We start from the raw sequence: 17,341 nt of genomic DNA, 5'->3' as shown, positions 1-17,341 counted from the left end.
CTCAGTGTAATAGAAATTATTAGGGATGAGACATAGAAATTATTAGGGATGGGACAAGGGAAAATTGCCAGAAGATCGCGCACACATGAGTACAATGTTCTTGTGAGATTTTTTTTTTTTCCCAGCCATGTTTATACATTTTTTGTCCATATGAATTGGACAAAAAAGGGTTAAGTGCTGGCAAGTTACATTTCTTGATAAGTTGTAGTTACAAAAAGCAGTGCAAAAATGACAGCAACAATATTAAATAAAGTAAATCAAAAATGGTGAGGCCAAAATTGTGAACTGATCTGCACAATATATTTAACAACTGAAAATCCTGTCTTGTCTTGTTCTTGTGGACCCAATCTCATTTCTTGTCTCATCTTGGGAAATTGTGTCTCATCCTACTCCTATAAATTAAATACAAAACTATTTGCAAGATAAGTAGTATCTTAAGAACAACTAAGAAGAACTTAAATCCTTAATTTAGCTTGTGCCATAAATCATATTTTTGGCTGCATTCATCTGGATTTGTGCACAATAACATTGGTGACATTTATGTTTGTGCAGCTCTTCAGAGGGACCATTTTCTAAAAATTACATTAGTATTTCTTTAAGCTTTATTTCAAGAGCGGGGTGTATCTGTGTTCAATTTATATTGAGAATTTGTAAGCAAACTGATGTCGTGTGCAGGCGTTGAGCGAGGACATTTTAAAGCAGTTCTTTTTGACCAGAGGCTGCTGAAGACTGTAGCCCCTCACATGGACAGCATTAACTCACTGTTTTCACTATTTTTCTTTTCATTCTCAGCCATTATCATTTGCATCTTTTGTTTATGGGCCAGGGCTTTCCCAAACCATAAACCAGCTGAAAAGTGATGAACATCATCATCCTCTTGATTTGGAGTCTGTCCATGTGTTTCTTGTGTCTGTTTTTATCTGCCCCCTCTCTCTCAAAGTTAGGGCTGTCTAAACCCTGTGTTCTTGATTTCCCTTGTTTTAATAAATGTAGATTTTGGATCAGGCTTCCCACTGACCCACTGCTTCAGGAATGTCAACACTTAGAAATTGGAGCCATCACCTGGATATTTGCTTTTCCCTCGTTTACATGGAATTAGGAAAGCCCTGCACTTAATGATGTGCCAGGAAAAATGAATGATTTATTGGTAATCCTGCTCAGATTGAAAGAGGAGAGAAACTTTGACTTTGAGCTTTAGAGAGAGGGAAAGTGAGTAGCGCAGACCAGTGGTTTCCAAATGGTGGCCTAGGAGTTGAAAGTGGACAGAAGAGAAGCATTTGAAAGCCTGCATTAGCATATTCATGCCTTTATTTATTTAAATTGAATTCATCTCATTGTACATGTCAAAGCAATGGATAGGGTTGCACTAGTAAAGAAATTCAAAATGCAACTGAGACCCAAACGATTATTTGTTTTATTCATTGTAAACTTGGATTTGCTGCAGTTTCGTTCAACATAGTGAAGGCTAGAGGAGACAGGGATAGTGCTAGTTAAAGTGACCCTACTCAGAGCCCTGTGGGTTTAAAATACAGTTGACAGTCTCTCTGAGGCACTCTGCCTCCATTTGCAGAGCTGCAGGTCGTGACCTTCCCCTACTTCTTTGTTGTGGTTCAGTTAAAGTGCATAGCAGGTTGCCTTTGTTATTGAAACAAAGTTCAGTGTATTAAATGACTGCCTTTGATGCCCCCTTTTTGCTTTGTGACTGCTGTTACGGCTTACAAAGAATGGTGACTTCATATTATAAATGTCTTCCCCTCTCTGTATGCTCCTAAAATATAAAAGCCTCTTTATGACATTTGGTTAAGTATTGGTGTTATTATTTGGGATTAAGATGAGGAATTACTGCATTGAAGTTTTCCTGCATGTGCACAAAAGCACAGAGTCCTGCTATCAAGTTAATGGTTCTGGTAAACAATTGTGGGTAGCACAGCAGGGGTCTAACCTGTAAACTCTGATGGAGTCAAGATACAGAAGTTAATTTCCATGCAGGCATCCTGCAGCAAGTAGCAAAGTGAATGCTTTGTCACAAAGATTTAGGATTATGACTTCCCATGTAATTCAATGGGAATTCTACTAGCTCTACAAGAAAAAAAAAAAAAAAAAACATGGGAAAATGGTGATAAACATGAAACATTCAAGACCATGAAATGCATGGAAACACTATCGGCACTGACTGTGGCCTCAGCCAAATCTGTTATAACACATTATAATGGGAATAAACAACTACATCCATCACCATGATTATTAAAGTCAAAACAAAGTCCTCACTTATTTTTATTGGACGTCTTAAACAACCAAAGTGAACACTGTCCCATAGATGTGTCACCTGCTCACACCCCTCACCACTTGTTACCAATGATGTCATTTCCTGTTCTGTCTCAAAGCCACCTCTCAATGTATACACAGCCCAATTTAACATTTACAAACTTTTCACTCCCACTAATCATTCCTAAAGTTACTCCTTCTGTACTGTGTGGTTTCTCCTTCATATGTCCCATGTCAGGCCAGTAGCCAAGATTTAAACCATATTTAGTGTCATTTTTCTTTTCCAAGTCAGTATAGTGTATACCCTCCTACGACTACAGCAGTTCTCCCTGGAGCTTACGCTTCATCAAATGACTGGATGCAGACCCCATTGAGTAAACCTGTTTGTTAAATTGAGCTGTTTAAAGTAATACTGGTCACCTCTGTTACTGACTTCATATTTATTATACTCCTTCCTGTCAACTACCAAGGGCCTCCTCATCATCTTAAAACATTTTCCCTGATCTCTGAACCTCAATTGCAACCTACTTTTCATTCATCTGGAACCAATCGGCCGCATATGGGATGTTGTCATGTTGGACCAGCGGCCAGCACTGTAAAGCGGGTGGCATTTGGGTGAAGTGACATTTGCTTCCGCATATTAGCCCCATTTTGGCCAAGCTGTTTCTGAGTTGCACTGACAGAAACAGGGGTCAGAGGTTATACAGATGCACTAAATGTGATTGGCAAAACCAAAGACATACCTTTGGGATTATTATTTACCAATTTGGAAGTGTGGGGATCATTGACATGACATTCAATCTAGTGATTTGTGCATTGAGAACATATTCTTGTTAAGTATACAAGGAAGAAAGAAAAAAAAAATAATAATGCTGCATTCTAGGGTCAAAGATGTTAGCCAACTTGAATCAAGAAAGAGTACTATATGTTTATAAGTTTCATTTATTTTAGAAAAAAAGACAGATTTAGTGTATTTTATTTTCACTGTGAAACTAATGGCAAAAATTTTCTCTTCTGTCAACTGGACAAAAAAGTTGAGAGCAAAGACATTTTGCTGCTCATCCAAGCCGCTTCTTCAGTTCTGGTCAGATTGCTGGTGGACACTGCCTTATATCTATCTGTGGGAGGTAGGTCTGTTGAGCTACACTGTGTCTGGATCATATTTTGGATAATTGTTTAGGACCTTAATGGGTGCACTCAGATCTATTAGCATAATGGTCATCACTATTTTTTCCATGGTTTTGATTTAACTCTCACTATCTTCAAAGGAGTGATTAGTGACTTTGAGATGGAGATGTACAGCGAATTGGGGTCCTGAGCTGCTCTCGCGATAGTGTTGGTACATTCTCTTATGGAGTGGCTGTTTTGTTTGGGGTCCTGAGCTGCTCTCGCGATAGTGTTGGTACATTCTCTTATGGAGTGGCTGTTTTGTTTTTCCAATATAAAGCTCACTGCACTCTTCACTACACTAAATGGAGTAGACCACATTGCTTTGTTTGTGGCTCGGGGTTTTGTCCTTTGGGTGAACCATTTTGTCTGTCTTAAAGTGTTTGTAGATTTGAAATAGACTGGAATTTCATGCTGTCTGAAAATCCTCTGAAGCTTTTCAGACACACCAGCTGTGTAGGGAATAATTACACCTTTTCTCATCGGTTCTGATTCTTTGTTGTCGTGTTTTGACTCTCTTAGTTCTATTGAAGGTCCATTTTGAATATCCACAAGCAAAGAGGGTTTTCTGCATGTGTTGTTCTTTCACTTTCCCCTTTTGTAGGAACCACTTGAGCCCTGTGTTGTAATGTTTGAATAACTCTGCATTTGTGCTACAGTGGATGGTGTGAATTGAAAAGCCGGTATTGGGCCGGTGTGTGTGGGCTTTGTGAAGACTTCTACCTGGAGTCTCCGGTCTTTCCTGTAGTTATTGCATCATCTAAGAAGGCCAATTTGTTCTTCTTGACTTCCTCCCGTGTGAGCTTGATGTTCTGATCCAGCAGTAGTCACCAGAATTGAAGAGGCTGCTTGGATAAGCGGTGAAACGTCTTCACTTTAAAACTTTTGTCCAGTTGACAGAACTTAATTTTTCTTTGGCTATGGATCATACCTGGATGACTGAGGAATTACACAGACATCTGTGATGCTAATATCTTATTTTATTTTAGTTTTCTTCTTCTTATTTTTAGCTGGTTGGTAGGAAAGTTAAAAAGTAATTCTGATTCTGTGGATTTTTTTCTTGTTGACCAAGATTCAAGATTCAAGATTTCTTTTATTTGTCTCCCTTAGGAGAATTTTTTCTTGGACCAATGGGCTGCTCACACCACAGTAAACAACAGAACCATACACAGGGTGCAATTATACATATGCATATAATATTTACTTTTTTACCTCTGAACTAGATAAAACTAACCCTTTATAATGTCCATCACTCTTCCAAATCTTCTATCTTCTGTTTCTGACCAAAACAGGGTTCAGAGGTCATATGGATGCACTCAAACATGATTGGCTCACTGGAGACTCATACTTTTACACTAGTGGGATTATCAGTTATTTTCCTCGGAACGCCAGCCTCGAAGGGGATGACCTCATGATTGGCAGGAGGGGGTGTGGGGTGTACAATAATCGCACTCATTCCAGATCGTCAAAGTCCAACTCAAGATTGCAGTGGGATGTGGAACCGGCGCTTCACCCTGATCATTATATAATACAATCCACAATAATGTTTGCAAAGAAGGATTTCAGCTGGGACCTGGGGCTTTAGCTGCTGCTTATGTCTGTGTGCTGAATTTATTGCCCTCTGTCAATGAGTAAATTGCTGAAAGGTTAGAGCAATTTTTGGTGTATACATGCCCTCTGCAATATAGTGCAAGTATTTATGAACTAGGAAAATGTGCTGTAAAAATGCATGTCTGAAAAGCACCCAGACCTAAACTCACAGTAAATAAATCTTCTGTCTTTTCTGGGTCAAAAAATGCCCCATTGACAGTAGCGTAATGTATAGTTTTTTTTGGTTTGTGTTTTTTTTTTTTTTTTTTTTTTTTTAAGAATTTTCCTTTATGGCTAAAACTAAGCCCAGAATTGCAGTAAGCTAGCCACTTGTTTGGTTAAGATCAAACTTGGGAAAGTCCTGTTCCTGTGTGGCTTATATGTTTAATACTCTGATTACATCTGCTGATTCAAGCTTCTTGAACAACTGTCTCGTTTCTCTCCATGTCCCTGATTGTGTTCCCTATTATCCCATATTCCACTTGTAAGCACATCTAAATATAGACTAAAAATGTGCTTAGGGGGCAATCTCTTGTAGTGGTGGTTACAGAGAAGACAGGGTATTTGCTGTAATTGTAAATGCATGTGTATGCTCAAAGCTTTGGGAAGGCACACAAAGGAGCGTAAAGAGGATCTGGCAGTTTGTCTCCTGGCTCAGCTGCCGTATGAGGCCCTTTAGTGTGGGATGCTCTTCACATGTGATGTCCTGCCGTTTGTTTAGATAAATACACTGCTTTATGATATAGAAAAGCAACTATTGTCCTTTCTAAATTATTACCATAGCTCTTTACATATAGCTTAAAAAGAGGGAAAACCTACCCCTAGAAGATCAATTTATTCAAAAAGTAACTCAAGTAAATATAACTCATGACTACCAGCCCTGGAAATAGGCCAATGCCAGGACTGCTTAACACAACACACATGGAGACACACAGGTCCAGCTCAGCTCCCTCTCCTCTCGTCTCTCGATACTTGGAAAATCTTACATTTCTGTAGAAAAGAACGAAGTGCACACATCCTGTCCTCATTAGACCAGAGAACAGAGAGGGATCTGGCAAAGGCCAATCCTATGGAAGCTCTCTGCATTCAGGCCCAGCCCAAAAGAACTGAGCAGGCATGCCGCTGCGTTTTATATGGCTCTTGTTCTTAGCCTTTGATGACACTGTTTAGAATAGGAAATATCTAATAAGTCAAGTATTCTGTGTAATGTGCTGCCAGTGGCTTTAGTATCCGCCTGGAGGTCCTGAAACACTATCGGCACCACAGCAATAATATACATTTAAAATCCGAGCAAGCGGGAGCAATGTAAAGAGGGGAAGGGGCAGCTGAATGAACACAGCATAATAGCAACCATGTGCAGGCAGGGTGTGTGTATGTGTGTGTGACTATGGGGACAAGACACACCTTGAGAGCTGAAAATCCTTCTGTATGACTCTCCAGTTTCACTATTTATCATCATCATGTTACAAATGCTGCGGTAGCTAATTGGAAATTATGTTGCACCAATTAAGGTGGATGGGGAAGGCAAGGAATGGCCTCAGTAATGGGCTAAACGTGTTGAACTTGTTATTGGTGTCAATGATAAATAATTATGCAGTAGATTTTTTGCATCCATAGAAAGGTTTCTGTGCAAATTTAGATTGCCTTGGTGAAAGAAATATACAGACAACGCATTGAACAATTTATTTCAACCTTACAATGCTTTATTGTGGTTTAACTGAGAATATACCCCATTTTGAGAATAGTTTGGGCCTCAGTAGTAGATCTGTTTTTTGGACATTTCATTGCTTTTTAACATTTCAGTTCTCTCTGCACATTCCCATATCGAATTCTTATTTTTTAATTGATTCCATGACTATAAAACATTTCCGTGCAACAGGATCTGGAAACTGTTTTTTTGTTTAGTCCATGTTGTTCCCAGCTTTCTTCATTTTAAACAGTCACTTGTACCAGTCCATTATTTGCTAGGTACCATTTAGTTTAATATGTTTGTCTCATTTGTTCCCCGTGGGAGCCAGCCGCGGCATCTTTATAGTCTCAGGGATGGCATGCTTTTGGTAGCTGGATAAAGATGCCTGTTTTCATTGTTCCTTGAAACACAGTAACCTACTCCACCGTGATTTATTTCAGCTGTCACTGAAAGCCTTTTATTGCCACAGAGACTGGAAGTCTTCTGACATCCCAAGCATAAAATCTCTGCTCCCTTTTACACAATGCCACAGTTGCGGTACATAACTATTTGATTTGTTGGAGTAAGGGACTTTTTTTTTTTATTTTTATTTTTTTTTTTTTTTTTTATAAAGCATACCAATAATGCATGAAGTGCAAAATGATTGTATGGCCACAGAAAAAGTCCCACAGCATGCCTTTAATGTCTCTGTAGTCTGCTCTGCTTCTTAAGTCTATTTGTTCATGGTTTTAATCAAGCAAGCCATTTGGTCTGTGCCTTTGTTTCTTGTAAAGTCAGATGGTAGACAACAACAATAAACAAAAAGGCACTTTTTTTTTTTTTTTTTACAATAATAGCCACATTATTAGGTTCACCTGGTCCTCGGCTGCTGTTGTTTCTGCAGAACTAAGCTTTGTATTACAATGTATTACAGTGTGTGAGTTAACCTATAAATTTGACTACTTGTATGTTTGTTCTCAGGTGCGTCGACATGAGCAGAAGCTCCGCAGTCGGGATACCTCTGTAGGGGTAGAGGCCCCATCCCGGCACAGTGGTACAGGGCAGGACAGTGGCTTTGGCAGTGACAGTGCACACATCAGAATTGTCCAAATTGAGCAACAGAGTGGAGCCAGCCACCACTGCCTGGCCCGACCATCCCACAAGTCCACCATCACCAAAAACCTCAGCTTCATCCCCTTTGACATCTTCCTCACTGCTAGCAGACTGTCAGTCATGACCTACGCCTGCTCTAATCCCCCATTATCTGACACACCCAGTACACCTGAGAAGAAGGACCCTGCTGAAAAAGTCAGTAATTTTATGATATAGGATAGTTGTCCAGAGTAAACTTTTTTTTAGATACTTTTTGTTTCTTCCTGTTATTGAGTGACCTGACTTTCTATGCTGCTTACTATGATGCTTGCTGCTTACTCTGATGTTTGCTATGATGCTTACTCTTCTATTCCATATCGTTACAGAACAGGGGTCACCAACCCTTTTTAACCTGAGAGCTACTTTATGGGCACTGAGTCATATGAAGGGCTACCAGTTTGAGACAAATTTTCTCAGTTTGCCTTTAGTTATACATTATTAATAATGATAAATGATAATCATCTATGTGAACACACTGATCATGTTGCAAGACACTGATCACATTAATGATTTCTCTCCAGATGGCACTTACATCACTACATCTCATAGGAAAATTGTCCCATTTTCACTATCAATTGACAAACCTTTTTAACAAAACATAAATAATATACATTGCACCATGTTTCATAAAGTTATCAATTATGTAATGTTAAAGAAAAATAAGCTTACATATTTTTAAATAAATCTCGGTTGCGTTGTGTGACTTTTTCACCAGTGTGGTGAAAAAAGCCTGTTGTTTACCCAAAGCTGCGTTTAGCTCTGGGCTTGTTCTGCCCATAGTGTGCGTCCCCGTGGGGAGTGCGCGTCCCTGTGGGTAGTTAGTGTGGAGTTTTGTGAGATGTAGTGAAGTGTCCCTCCACATTGTGCCGCTTTGCCGTCACCACAATCGCTCCGCAGATGAGATACGTGCAGGTTTCTTTTACAGTCTTAAATCGTTGTGAAAGTGATCTCTTTATTTTCTACCATGTTTTGGAGTAAGAAACTGCATTCAGCGCATCCTCACAGCGCTCGCGAGCGGAGCACCGGTTTTGTCACGCGCACAATACTGACCTTTGACGTGAGTAGGTCAAAGTTCACCTTAACTTATCTAAACTTCGTGTATAATGAACATATTGTCATTTTTAAATCTATATAAACGCAAGGGTGATAATAAAAAAAAAAATAGCAACAGAATAAAATTTAATTTTAGATGCAGCTCATTAGTGAGTTGTGCTATTTTTAGAACCGGTCTGCGGGCGACTCATGTGGGGCTTGGGGGCGACATGGCGCCTGTGGGCACAGTCTTGGTGACCCCTGTTACAGAACATAATGATAATAACAATTTTACCTGCTGTGACATTTGTATATACGTTTTTGTTAGGTTTTAGGCAATTAATTTAACTTTAATTAAGACACAAAATGTCCACTAAACTTGACACTTCTGTTTTGTTTTCATTTTTTTGCAGATGGGAAAGAGTGCCTTGAACCAGCCTGAAGTGCAATCTGTCTCTCCTCCAATCTCTCCGTCACCCACTCCGGATGGACCTTTGGCAGCGGCTCAGGGGTCTCTGGCAGGGTTAACGGCAGAGGACATACTGAACAGTAACATGTCTCAGCCTGCCTCTCCACTGATGAGGGGCAGCCTGCTCTCACTGGAGGGTCTGCCCATCCCCAGCCGCTCCTCTGCCCGCCAGGCCTTGGGGGTGACTATAGTAAGGCAGCCAGGGCGCAGGGGGCCCGGGGACCAGCTTTTGGAACCCTTGCTGTACCTCCAGGTGATGCAGCCCTCCATCCTGCTCAGCTGCCATCACAGAAAGCAGAGGATAGAACTGTCTGTGTTTGATGTGGCCTTAAGAGGAGTGGCCTCAGACTACAAGTGCCTTGGTAAGATATACTGTGTGTTTCTAGTTAACTGAAAAGTGAACAATGTTTACAAAATCTTTCCATTTATTTATTTTAGATCTTAACTTCTACTTGAGAGTTTCAAGCTATCTTTGGTCACTGCATTTTCTTATAGTGCTTCTCTTTGCAGACCTGGGGAAGACATTGCCAGAGTCTCTAGATTACAACGTGTCCTGGCTACAGACAGTAGCCGGAGAAGTGGACAGTAAAACGGGCATCCCTCCCCCTCTGCTCTGTCTCCAGGTCAAAGACTTCCTCAATGGACCAGGTGGGAAACTTCCACATAAAACACACTGTTTAACATGGTCCTGTTATAATTCAGTTCAATCTGGTAAACAAGCGATTTTATTTACTTGGTTTTGTATACATTTTGGAGTATACCATGCTCCTGATTCCACTCCTTTTTAGTTAGTTGTGACAGGAAGGGCATCTGGTGTAACAACTTGCTGAATAACTTATGAATGTTATTGATTTACGTAGATGTATAAAATTTTGTAAGTTATACTATAAATGTATAACTTTCTTCAAACTATTCTATTTTATGTTGGATTGAATTATCACCCACTTGTTAATTCTATCAATTCCAAAAAACAAAAACGCATATCTATTTTTAGACTGATGTGATAGCCATATGCCTCCTTTTAAACTCCAGTTGTTGACCTTAAGGTGTGGCTGACATCTTAACCATACAAAACGGCAGTGAATAAAAGCATGAGTGGGTTTGGTGTATACGAATGCATGCTACTGCCTCGTTCCTTTGAGAGATTTATGAATAGTGTGTGTAGGCAGGACATCCTTCTGACTTCTCCCTGAGCACAGCTGGCCAGATGCTGCAGATGCACTCGGACATGCGTTATTTCAGCCACATGTTAGCGGCACGGATGGACCCATACTGTGCATGCATGCAAAGGAGAGAGTGTAGGTGTTGAAGTTTTAGGGAAATATAGTTAGTCGCCTACATACATCCCGTCTTCCTGCTGTCAGCAAAAGCTCTCTGTACATATCCTGTTCATTCCTGTAATGCTGGAAAGTACAGGGCCCTATTAGCAATAACTATGAGTCTTCGATGTGTTCTCTAGACTGTGCTCAGCTCGCAGTTGTGTACGGACAAAAGCATACAATTTGACATTAATTGGTTAGGATGGTTCTCAAACTTTTCGCAACAAGTAACAATTTCACCTCCAGATATAAGCCTGAACTATATCAGGTTTAAATCAGGTAAACCAGGTCTAAAATGAGACTAAACTATGCCTAGTTCTAGAAGGACAAAAACATTGAGATTTGTCTCTAAATTAAACAGACAGTTTGAGAAACACTGGGTGAGGTTCTTTTCAGTGGAGGAATGAAGAGATCTAGGCTACAAATTTAGGAATACGTACATTTCGTTACTTGCTTACAAACTTACAAATGAAGGTTGCCAGATCCTTATTTCTGTAACTTCTTGTCTTTAGTGGTGGAAGAAAGTCAGAGTAACATGGGTTTGACAAAAATCCACTTAAAAGATTAAAATCCCAAATAAAGGACATTTGGTCAGTCGCCTACATACTGCTTCCTGCAGTCAGTAAGTCCTCTGAGTCTCAACACAATGCAGCCCTCTGTATAGCCCTCTCTACACTCACACATAACTAATGCCCATCTATCCCCGAGCGGAGTCCCGATAAAGGAAGTGGTCATGTTAGAACAAGCATGACCTTTCTCAAGACTAAAACTACATCAACATTTCCGTTGGTTTAACCTATGCTAAATATCTCTGATGGGATTAACTGTGTACATATAATGAAAGTTGCTTCAGTGTGTGGTGAGGTTTGCCTAAGCTCCCACTGGATCACTGTAAATTCTGGTACGGAACAATAATCTTATAAAAATACTTCCTCCAGTTTGTTATTTCGATATATATTCAGTACTGTCGACAAGGTTGTTGAGGTGTGAAACATGCTGTTAACTAGAAAGTACTCCAATGTCACTCTAATAGAACAGATTATTAGATTTGTAGAGCCATTGTAAAATATAAGGATTTTTATAAGGAGAATGTTTGTTATGTACTGGCTGTTGTGTTTGTATATACACCTTGCTTGCTAAGGTAAATTATAGGCAGCAGTGGTTGTCCAAACTCTTAATGATTAGAGCATGCGGCCACACAGTGCTGCTTGTGTGGTGCTATCTAGGTATCTATATGTCTATTTCTTTCAATGTATCACACTGTAGTATTTTAATGTTACTTAATTTTACCAACATGCTAATGATTATGTTGCTGCAGCTATGGTAAGGCCAAGATGTGCTTCTTTTGTAGGCCAACTTTACTCCTAATGAGTCGCATTCATTGTCTTCACCTGAGTGTGCAAAAACATATACAGATACAAATTATAGCCTCCCCAGATGAGTCAGATAGGATCCAGGCACAGGATTTTGCCCCAGGTTCAACTTTGTTGGAAACAACTAGAATTGGCCACACATGCTACTGGTTCCCTTTGATTCTTAAAAAACAGACTCTCTCTAGTGTTCATCAATGGGAATGCATTTGGCTGGAGCACATTGATAAATGCTAGAAACTTAAATTAAGAACCATAGACTAGACCTTCTTTATTCCTAGTGCTTATAATGTTTTAAATCTTTTTTAATTCATTGCTCAAAACCAATTAATTAACCCTCATGCTTTGCTCCAAATACATAACTGCATAGTACTAACACAGCTTTCAGATATTTTTTTTATTTTATACATTTTTGGTTAATGCTTGTTTTTGTGGTATTTATAAAATATAGAAAACAGACACAGTCTTTTAGTTAAATTCTTGATTTGTCAGTTCTTTTCTAATTGTTGTGTTAGTTGTTGCATCTTTATTTGGTCTTGCACCTGGTGGAGTTTTTAAACATACACAGTAGGTTTATTTGTCAGTGGACTATCTCAGTTTTTTATTTGTTGTCTTATGCCTTGAAATAATGACGATGAGTTGTAAGGTAAGTTAATGCTATTTAATGGAATGGAATGCCAGGACAAAGATGGTGTCCATGTCTGTTCACTAGAACATTTTAAACAGACAACAGACATTTCTCATTTCTTCATTATCAGAAGTCTTTTTTTCCTCTGAGATGGACCAAAAAACTCAGACTGAAAACTGAAATGAAGAGAGTTAGTGAAAGTTAGTGACAAAAGCCCAATATAAAGATGTTGGTCTTTACATAGTGGCTATAGCTGTAATATACAGACATAGCTTTGATAAATTACCTGTTTTGGGGGTCGGACATGCACTGCAGTCCTGAAGCACATACTGGAGAGACAAACCAAAAAGAAATGTTAGTCCATACTGGTTCTCAGCAAATGAATCATAAATGTCTGAAATAAGTTTTACTCACTTCTATATTTAGAGGTTTCCTTTGATACTGACCAGGACACAAAACTCTGAGAACACTTTCATTGATATGAGCTTGTTCATGATATTTGGTCTGTTCAGCCTGACAACTTATTCCACTAGAAAAAAAGAATTGTTGAGATTAAAGCCTGGCGGTACATTGCTTAACCATGGAGTTGAACTGCCACAGGATGAGTGTAATGTTGAACCAGTACATGTTGAGGTGGTCCCTCAACAGCTTGTACTGGGGCCTCCAGAGCAGCTGGACCATTAAACAGACGTTCCCTTTGAGGCTCAGAGTCCATCTCAACGTCTCCATAGTCAAACATGTCTATGAAGGAGATCAGATCGTTCACCATGTCACTCGGGTGATCGTCCATTGACTCCATGTTGGACAATGGCTGAGTAACAGGAGTTTAACTTGAGCAGAAGTATTCAGCACAGAGAGATCAATAAAATGGTGTGTGCAGTTTTCCAGCTTTCCACAGATGACCTGAGTCTCAACAAGTGCAGCATACAGAGCTCTCCGTTACATCACATTCATCACATCACATTCATCACATCACATTCATCACATCACGTTCAGAGTCATGGGTCTAAAATGAAACTCCAGAACCATATGCAAATATTTTAACAATCAATTTACACAGTACATTATTTATTTAAAAAACAAACAAAACATGTTATAGTTGGTGCACAAGTTTGTTTTAAACTTTCTTGACCATCAGGTTTCTTAGTGGATACATGAATTTGACTGAAATATTACTATTGTTAGGATTTGTGGCTATAAACTGAACCAATTGGTATTTTAGTGGCTTCCCAGAAACTTTGACAGTTTAAACAAGTGCCTATACAGTTTATTGGTGCATTTTACAACCATCTTTCTATCTGAAAAATATTTTGGCCGAAGATGCCTTAAAATAAACTTGACTTTTTGTGTTGTGATGAGGAAGAAGTGTGTCCAGCCTTGTGTCTCCTGTATTTATGTAGCAGATGTTGTGTTTGCGGCCGCTGTCTCCTGCTCTGATGTCTATGTATCATGTCTGGCGCCTGTGCTTTGATTCGACAGCTTTTCACATTTGATTTATTTCAACGCACAACAAAACCTAGAGCAGAGTGCCATGAGGCCACATCTTCCAATGTGTTTACAACAATATGCTCGCAATTTCAATAGCATTTATCCTTCCGAGCCAATCAGAGCTGCCCTCCCAAGGATGCTGAGTGGGAACCAGGGGTAACATGTGTCCAGTGGGCCGGATGGTGTTTCAGGGCTGACCCTCAGTCAACAGCTGCTCATCACATACACACACACACACACACTCATAAACACTGCTAATGGAGAAGCAGACAGGAAGCCAGCGAGAACAGTTCAAGGCAAGCTTAGCGTATCACTCAAGTTTGTTTTCAGGTTACAGAATAGTGGATGTTATAATTCCTATAGAAACCTCTCAATAAACACCCACTGGATCTTAAAATGAGTATGACTCTGTAAAGAAGTGGTTGCAAGGTGTACACTGACAGAAACTGATAAGTAATATTGTTTCAAAGATTCAAATGACGGGTGCGCTTTTTAATAAGGTAAATTAATGTAAAAAATTTAATAAATAGGAGACTTTCACCCAACTTCAATGGTAATGTTTTTTTTAGATGATGTCAGATTAATTTTGATTTCTTTTTGTTGAACAGCAGAAATATAATTATGAATTTCTTATTTGGCTTGACTCACTTACCTTGTAAAAATACATCTGCAATTCAAAGTGACTTGAGTGATTATTTGGCAATATAATGTAACTGATAAAACATCTGAAATGATTTGTATATGATTCATGAATTTAAGGTGCTCATCTGTGAAAATGATACTGATGGTCTTGTTTTCCAGCTCGTCCATTGCCGTTGATTGACTTTCAAACACACACCACATGTCGTCTCCCCTCTGGCTCCCTTATTTTCTTTGACTCAGTCCTAGTTTTAGAGCGGGTCAATAACAGAGACCAGGATGTAACTGCTACCACTTGGAGATGAGAAGTTGACTTTCTCCTTCACTGGAGAAGCAGCAGGTGATAGATTAGCTAGAACAAATTGGAACCATTTCTTTGTTGTGTCCCTGCTTCACATCAAACTATGGCGTTGTAGGAAAGTTGTCAGTTACTGTATACAAGCCTGTGCCCCTCTGAACAGCCCAGAGACATACTAATTTGAGTCAGATTGCATGAGAAGCGGGTGTCACTAACCTCACCTGGTACAAGGGCCTTTTTGTGACAGTGGGATTCTGCAGATGCCCCTCAGAAATTGCTTAAGACACGCATAGATTTAGTTTGAAAAGGTGTACCTTTCATATACACAGCCCTTTATAATTGAAATTTTTGCCACCTGTGTCTTTAAGCACAAAGTCAAGCGTGCAGAAGTCAGACCTAAAAAATCAAAGGCGGGGTGCAAATGAAAACAATGTTGGTGGTGTTTTGCCAGTTCAAAGTGGGGACGGCGTCATGCATGACCTCTCCTAAAAGCTAAAGTAACCAGGGTAATAAGCATATTTGATCTGCGCACCACTCTTTAGAGATTTCCATAAGTGTGTATGGGTTTGTGTGTCAGACCTTGATCTCCCGGGCGCTCTGGTGCTAATAGATGCTGACACCTGAGACGGGCCGGTCCCACGAACACTCCCAGCCTGTTCACATTAGCCCTGTTCTGCAAAGATACACCACCTCTTCACCCCATGTCTCAGGACCAGACCATGTTCTGCACTCTCTCTCACTTCTCATGCTTAAAATAGCTATTGTCAGGGTGCGTTATTGGAAAAACATGATAGACTAAAAGTTTTATTTTGGGTGGCCACTCAAATTATGGTTTATTTAGCTATGATTTTGTAATTAGGGGGTGAAAAATATATAAAGGAAATAATACTTGTACTCTTGTACTTGTACCTACCTGATTACAAAAAAGTGTGTTGTTTTTTTCTGTTACACATTTTATAAATGCAATGCACTACATCTCAATTCACTTTTGTACTTGAATCTGCCATGAACTGTTAATATACTATTAAGTATTAGGTTTCCTTCTTTTGTATCTTAATATTCAAACCAAATGGAGCACTAGTACAATGTCCATCTTGCTGACATTCCCACATTGTAGAAATCCAGCCAAACTTAAGGAAATGTCCGAGATGTACTGGACATGAAGTCATACAACACTGCACGCTTGTTTTATTAGACTTCTGAGAAAGATTGATGGCTTGACATTGCTCCTCAGCAGTAAAAACACCGATGTGCTCCACTGGTTCCTGGATAAAGCCGGAGGGAAGCCGCACAGATGCACCCCTCTCCACAGAGACATGTTTTAGTTCACACAACGTAAAATCCAGATCCCTCTATCCCTCGGTCACTGCAAAGTAATGTGAAAGAGTGTCGTCATGACTTATCACTCCCACAAGAGCCTCTTAGCCCTACCAAAAGATAAGAATGTTATTGAGTTGTCCTGGGAAGCCTTTTTCATTTTATAACCTATCACATGACCTCAGTGATGTTGTTGTCCGCAGTGCATTGAAATAACACTATGAGACATTAATCATTTAAATGGGCTGATAATATCCTTACTCTCAGCAGGTGGCTAACAACCATAGTGTTGCTGCTCTGTTGACATGCACTGATTGTAACCCCGATCTCCAGTCACACTTCAGGGAGAACTAAAATGTCCCTGTCTTATCAATGCAACAATAATAAATACACTGTAACTGCCGAACCTATGGGACATCTTTGTTCCCGCTGAACTAACTGTTTAAATAAGGGACTCTATTCAAACAGATCCATTATAACAAAAATAAGTCTGTGTCTGCTTTTTAAACAGTTGATTGGATTTATTACAGGCATTTCTGAAAACCACAAAGAATTGAAAAGTTTTAATTAAATGAATAAAGCATGTGTTTAGATACTAGAGATGGATAGAGGTGTAGCATCTCTACACTATCCCAAAAATATATTTTGTCCGATTATTAGAAATGCTACACTTTGGATGTTAGGCCTTGATGATAAGAGTGTACTCACTGGTGGTGCAGTTGATAAAATGTCAAAATGGCTTTAGGAAGGATGCTGAAGGAATAAGTCAAATTTTGGAGGGAGACAGAGAAACCTGGATGAGCAGCTGCACACAGGCGATTTATTTCACCGCTGGAAAGTTTCCTGGTGATAAGTCAAGTGGAAATGATAAGCTACATTGCACTGCAAATTCCTCTTCTCTGTTCTCCAATTCTCAGCCATCCCTTCGTCTGACCATG

General features: G+C 39.6%; 1 protein-coding gene across 1 annotated transcript in view; it reads left to right on the top strand.

The window, feature by feature from the left end:
* Positions 1-17,341, top strand: part of LOC117384187 (intermembrane lipid transfer protein VPS13B-like) — a 270,989-nt gene that overhangs the window by 163,469 nt on the left and 90,179 nt on the right. Inside the window, exons 36-38 of the mRNA XM_033981473.2 lie at positions 7,673-7,999; positions 9,289-9,706; positions 9,855-9,992. Of these exons, the coding sequence (XP_033837364.1) occupies positions 7,673-7,999; positions 9,289-9,706; positions 9,855-9,992 (883 nt within the window). The remainder of the gene's footprint in view (positions 1-7,672; positions 8,000-9,288; positions 9,707-9,854; positions 9,993-17,341) is intronic.

The sequence above is a fragment of the Periophthalmus magnuspinnatus genome, chromosome 16 (assembly GCF_009829125.3).
Source record: "Periophthalmus magnuspinnatus isolate fPerMag1 chromosome 16, fPerMag1.2.pri, whole genome shotgun sequence".
NCBI classification, from domain to species: domain Eukaryota; kingdom Metazoa; phylum Chordata; class Actinopteri; order Gobiiformes; family Gobiidae; genus Periophthalmus; species Periophthalmus magnuspinnatus.
The sequence above is the reverse complement of the archived record's forward strand: the minus strand, read 5'-3'. Positions and strand labels throughout refer to the sequence as shown.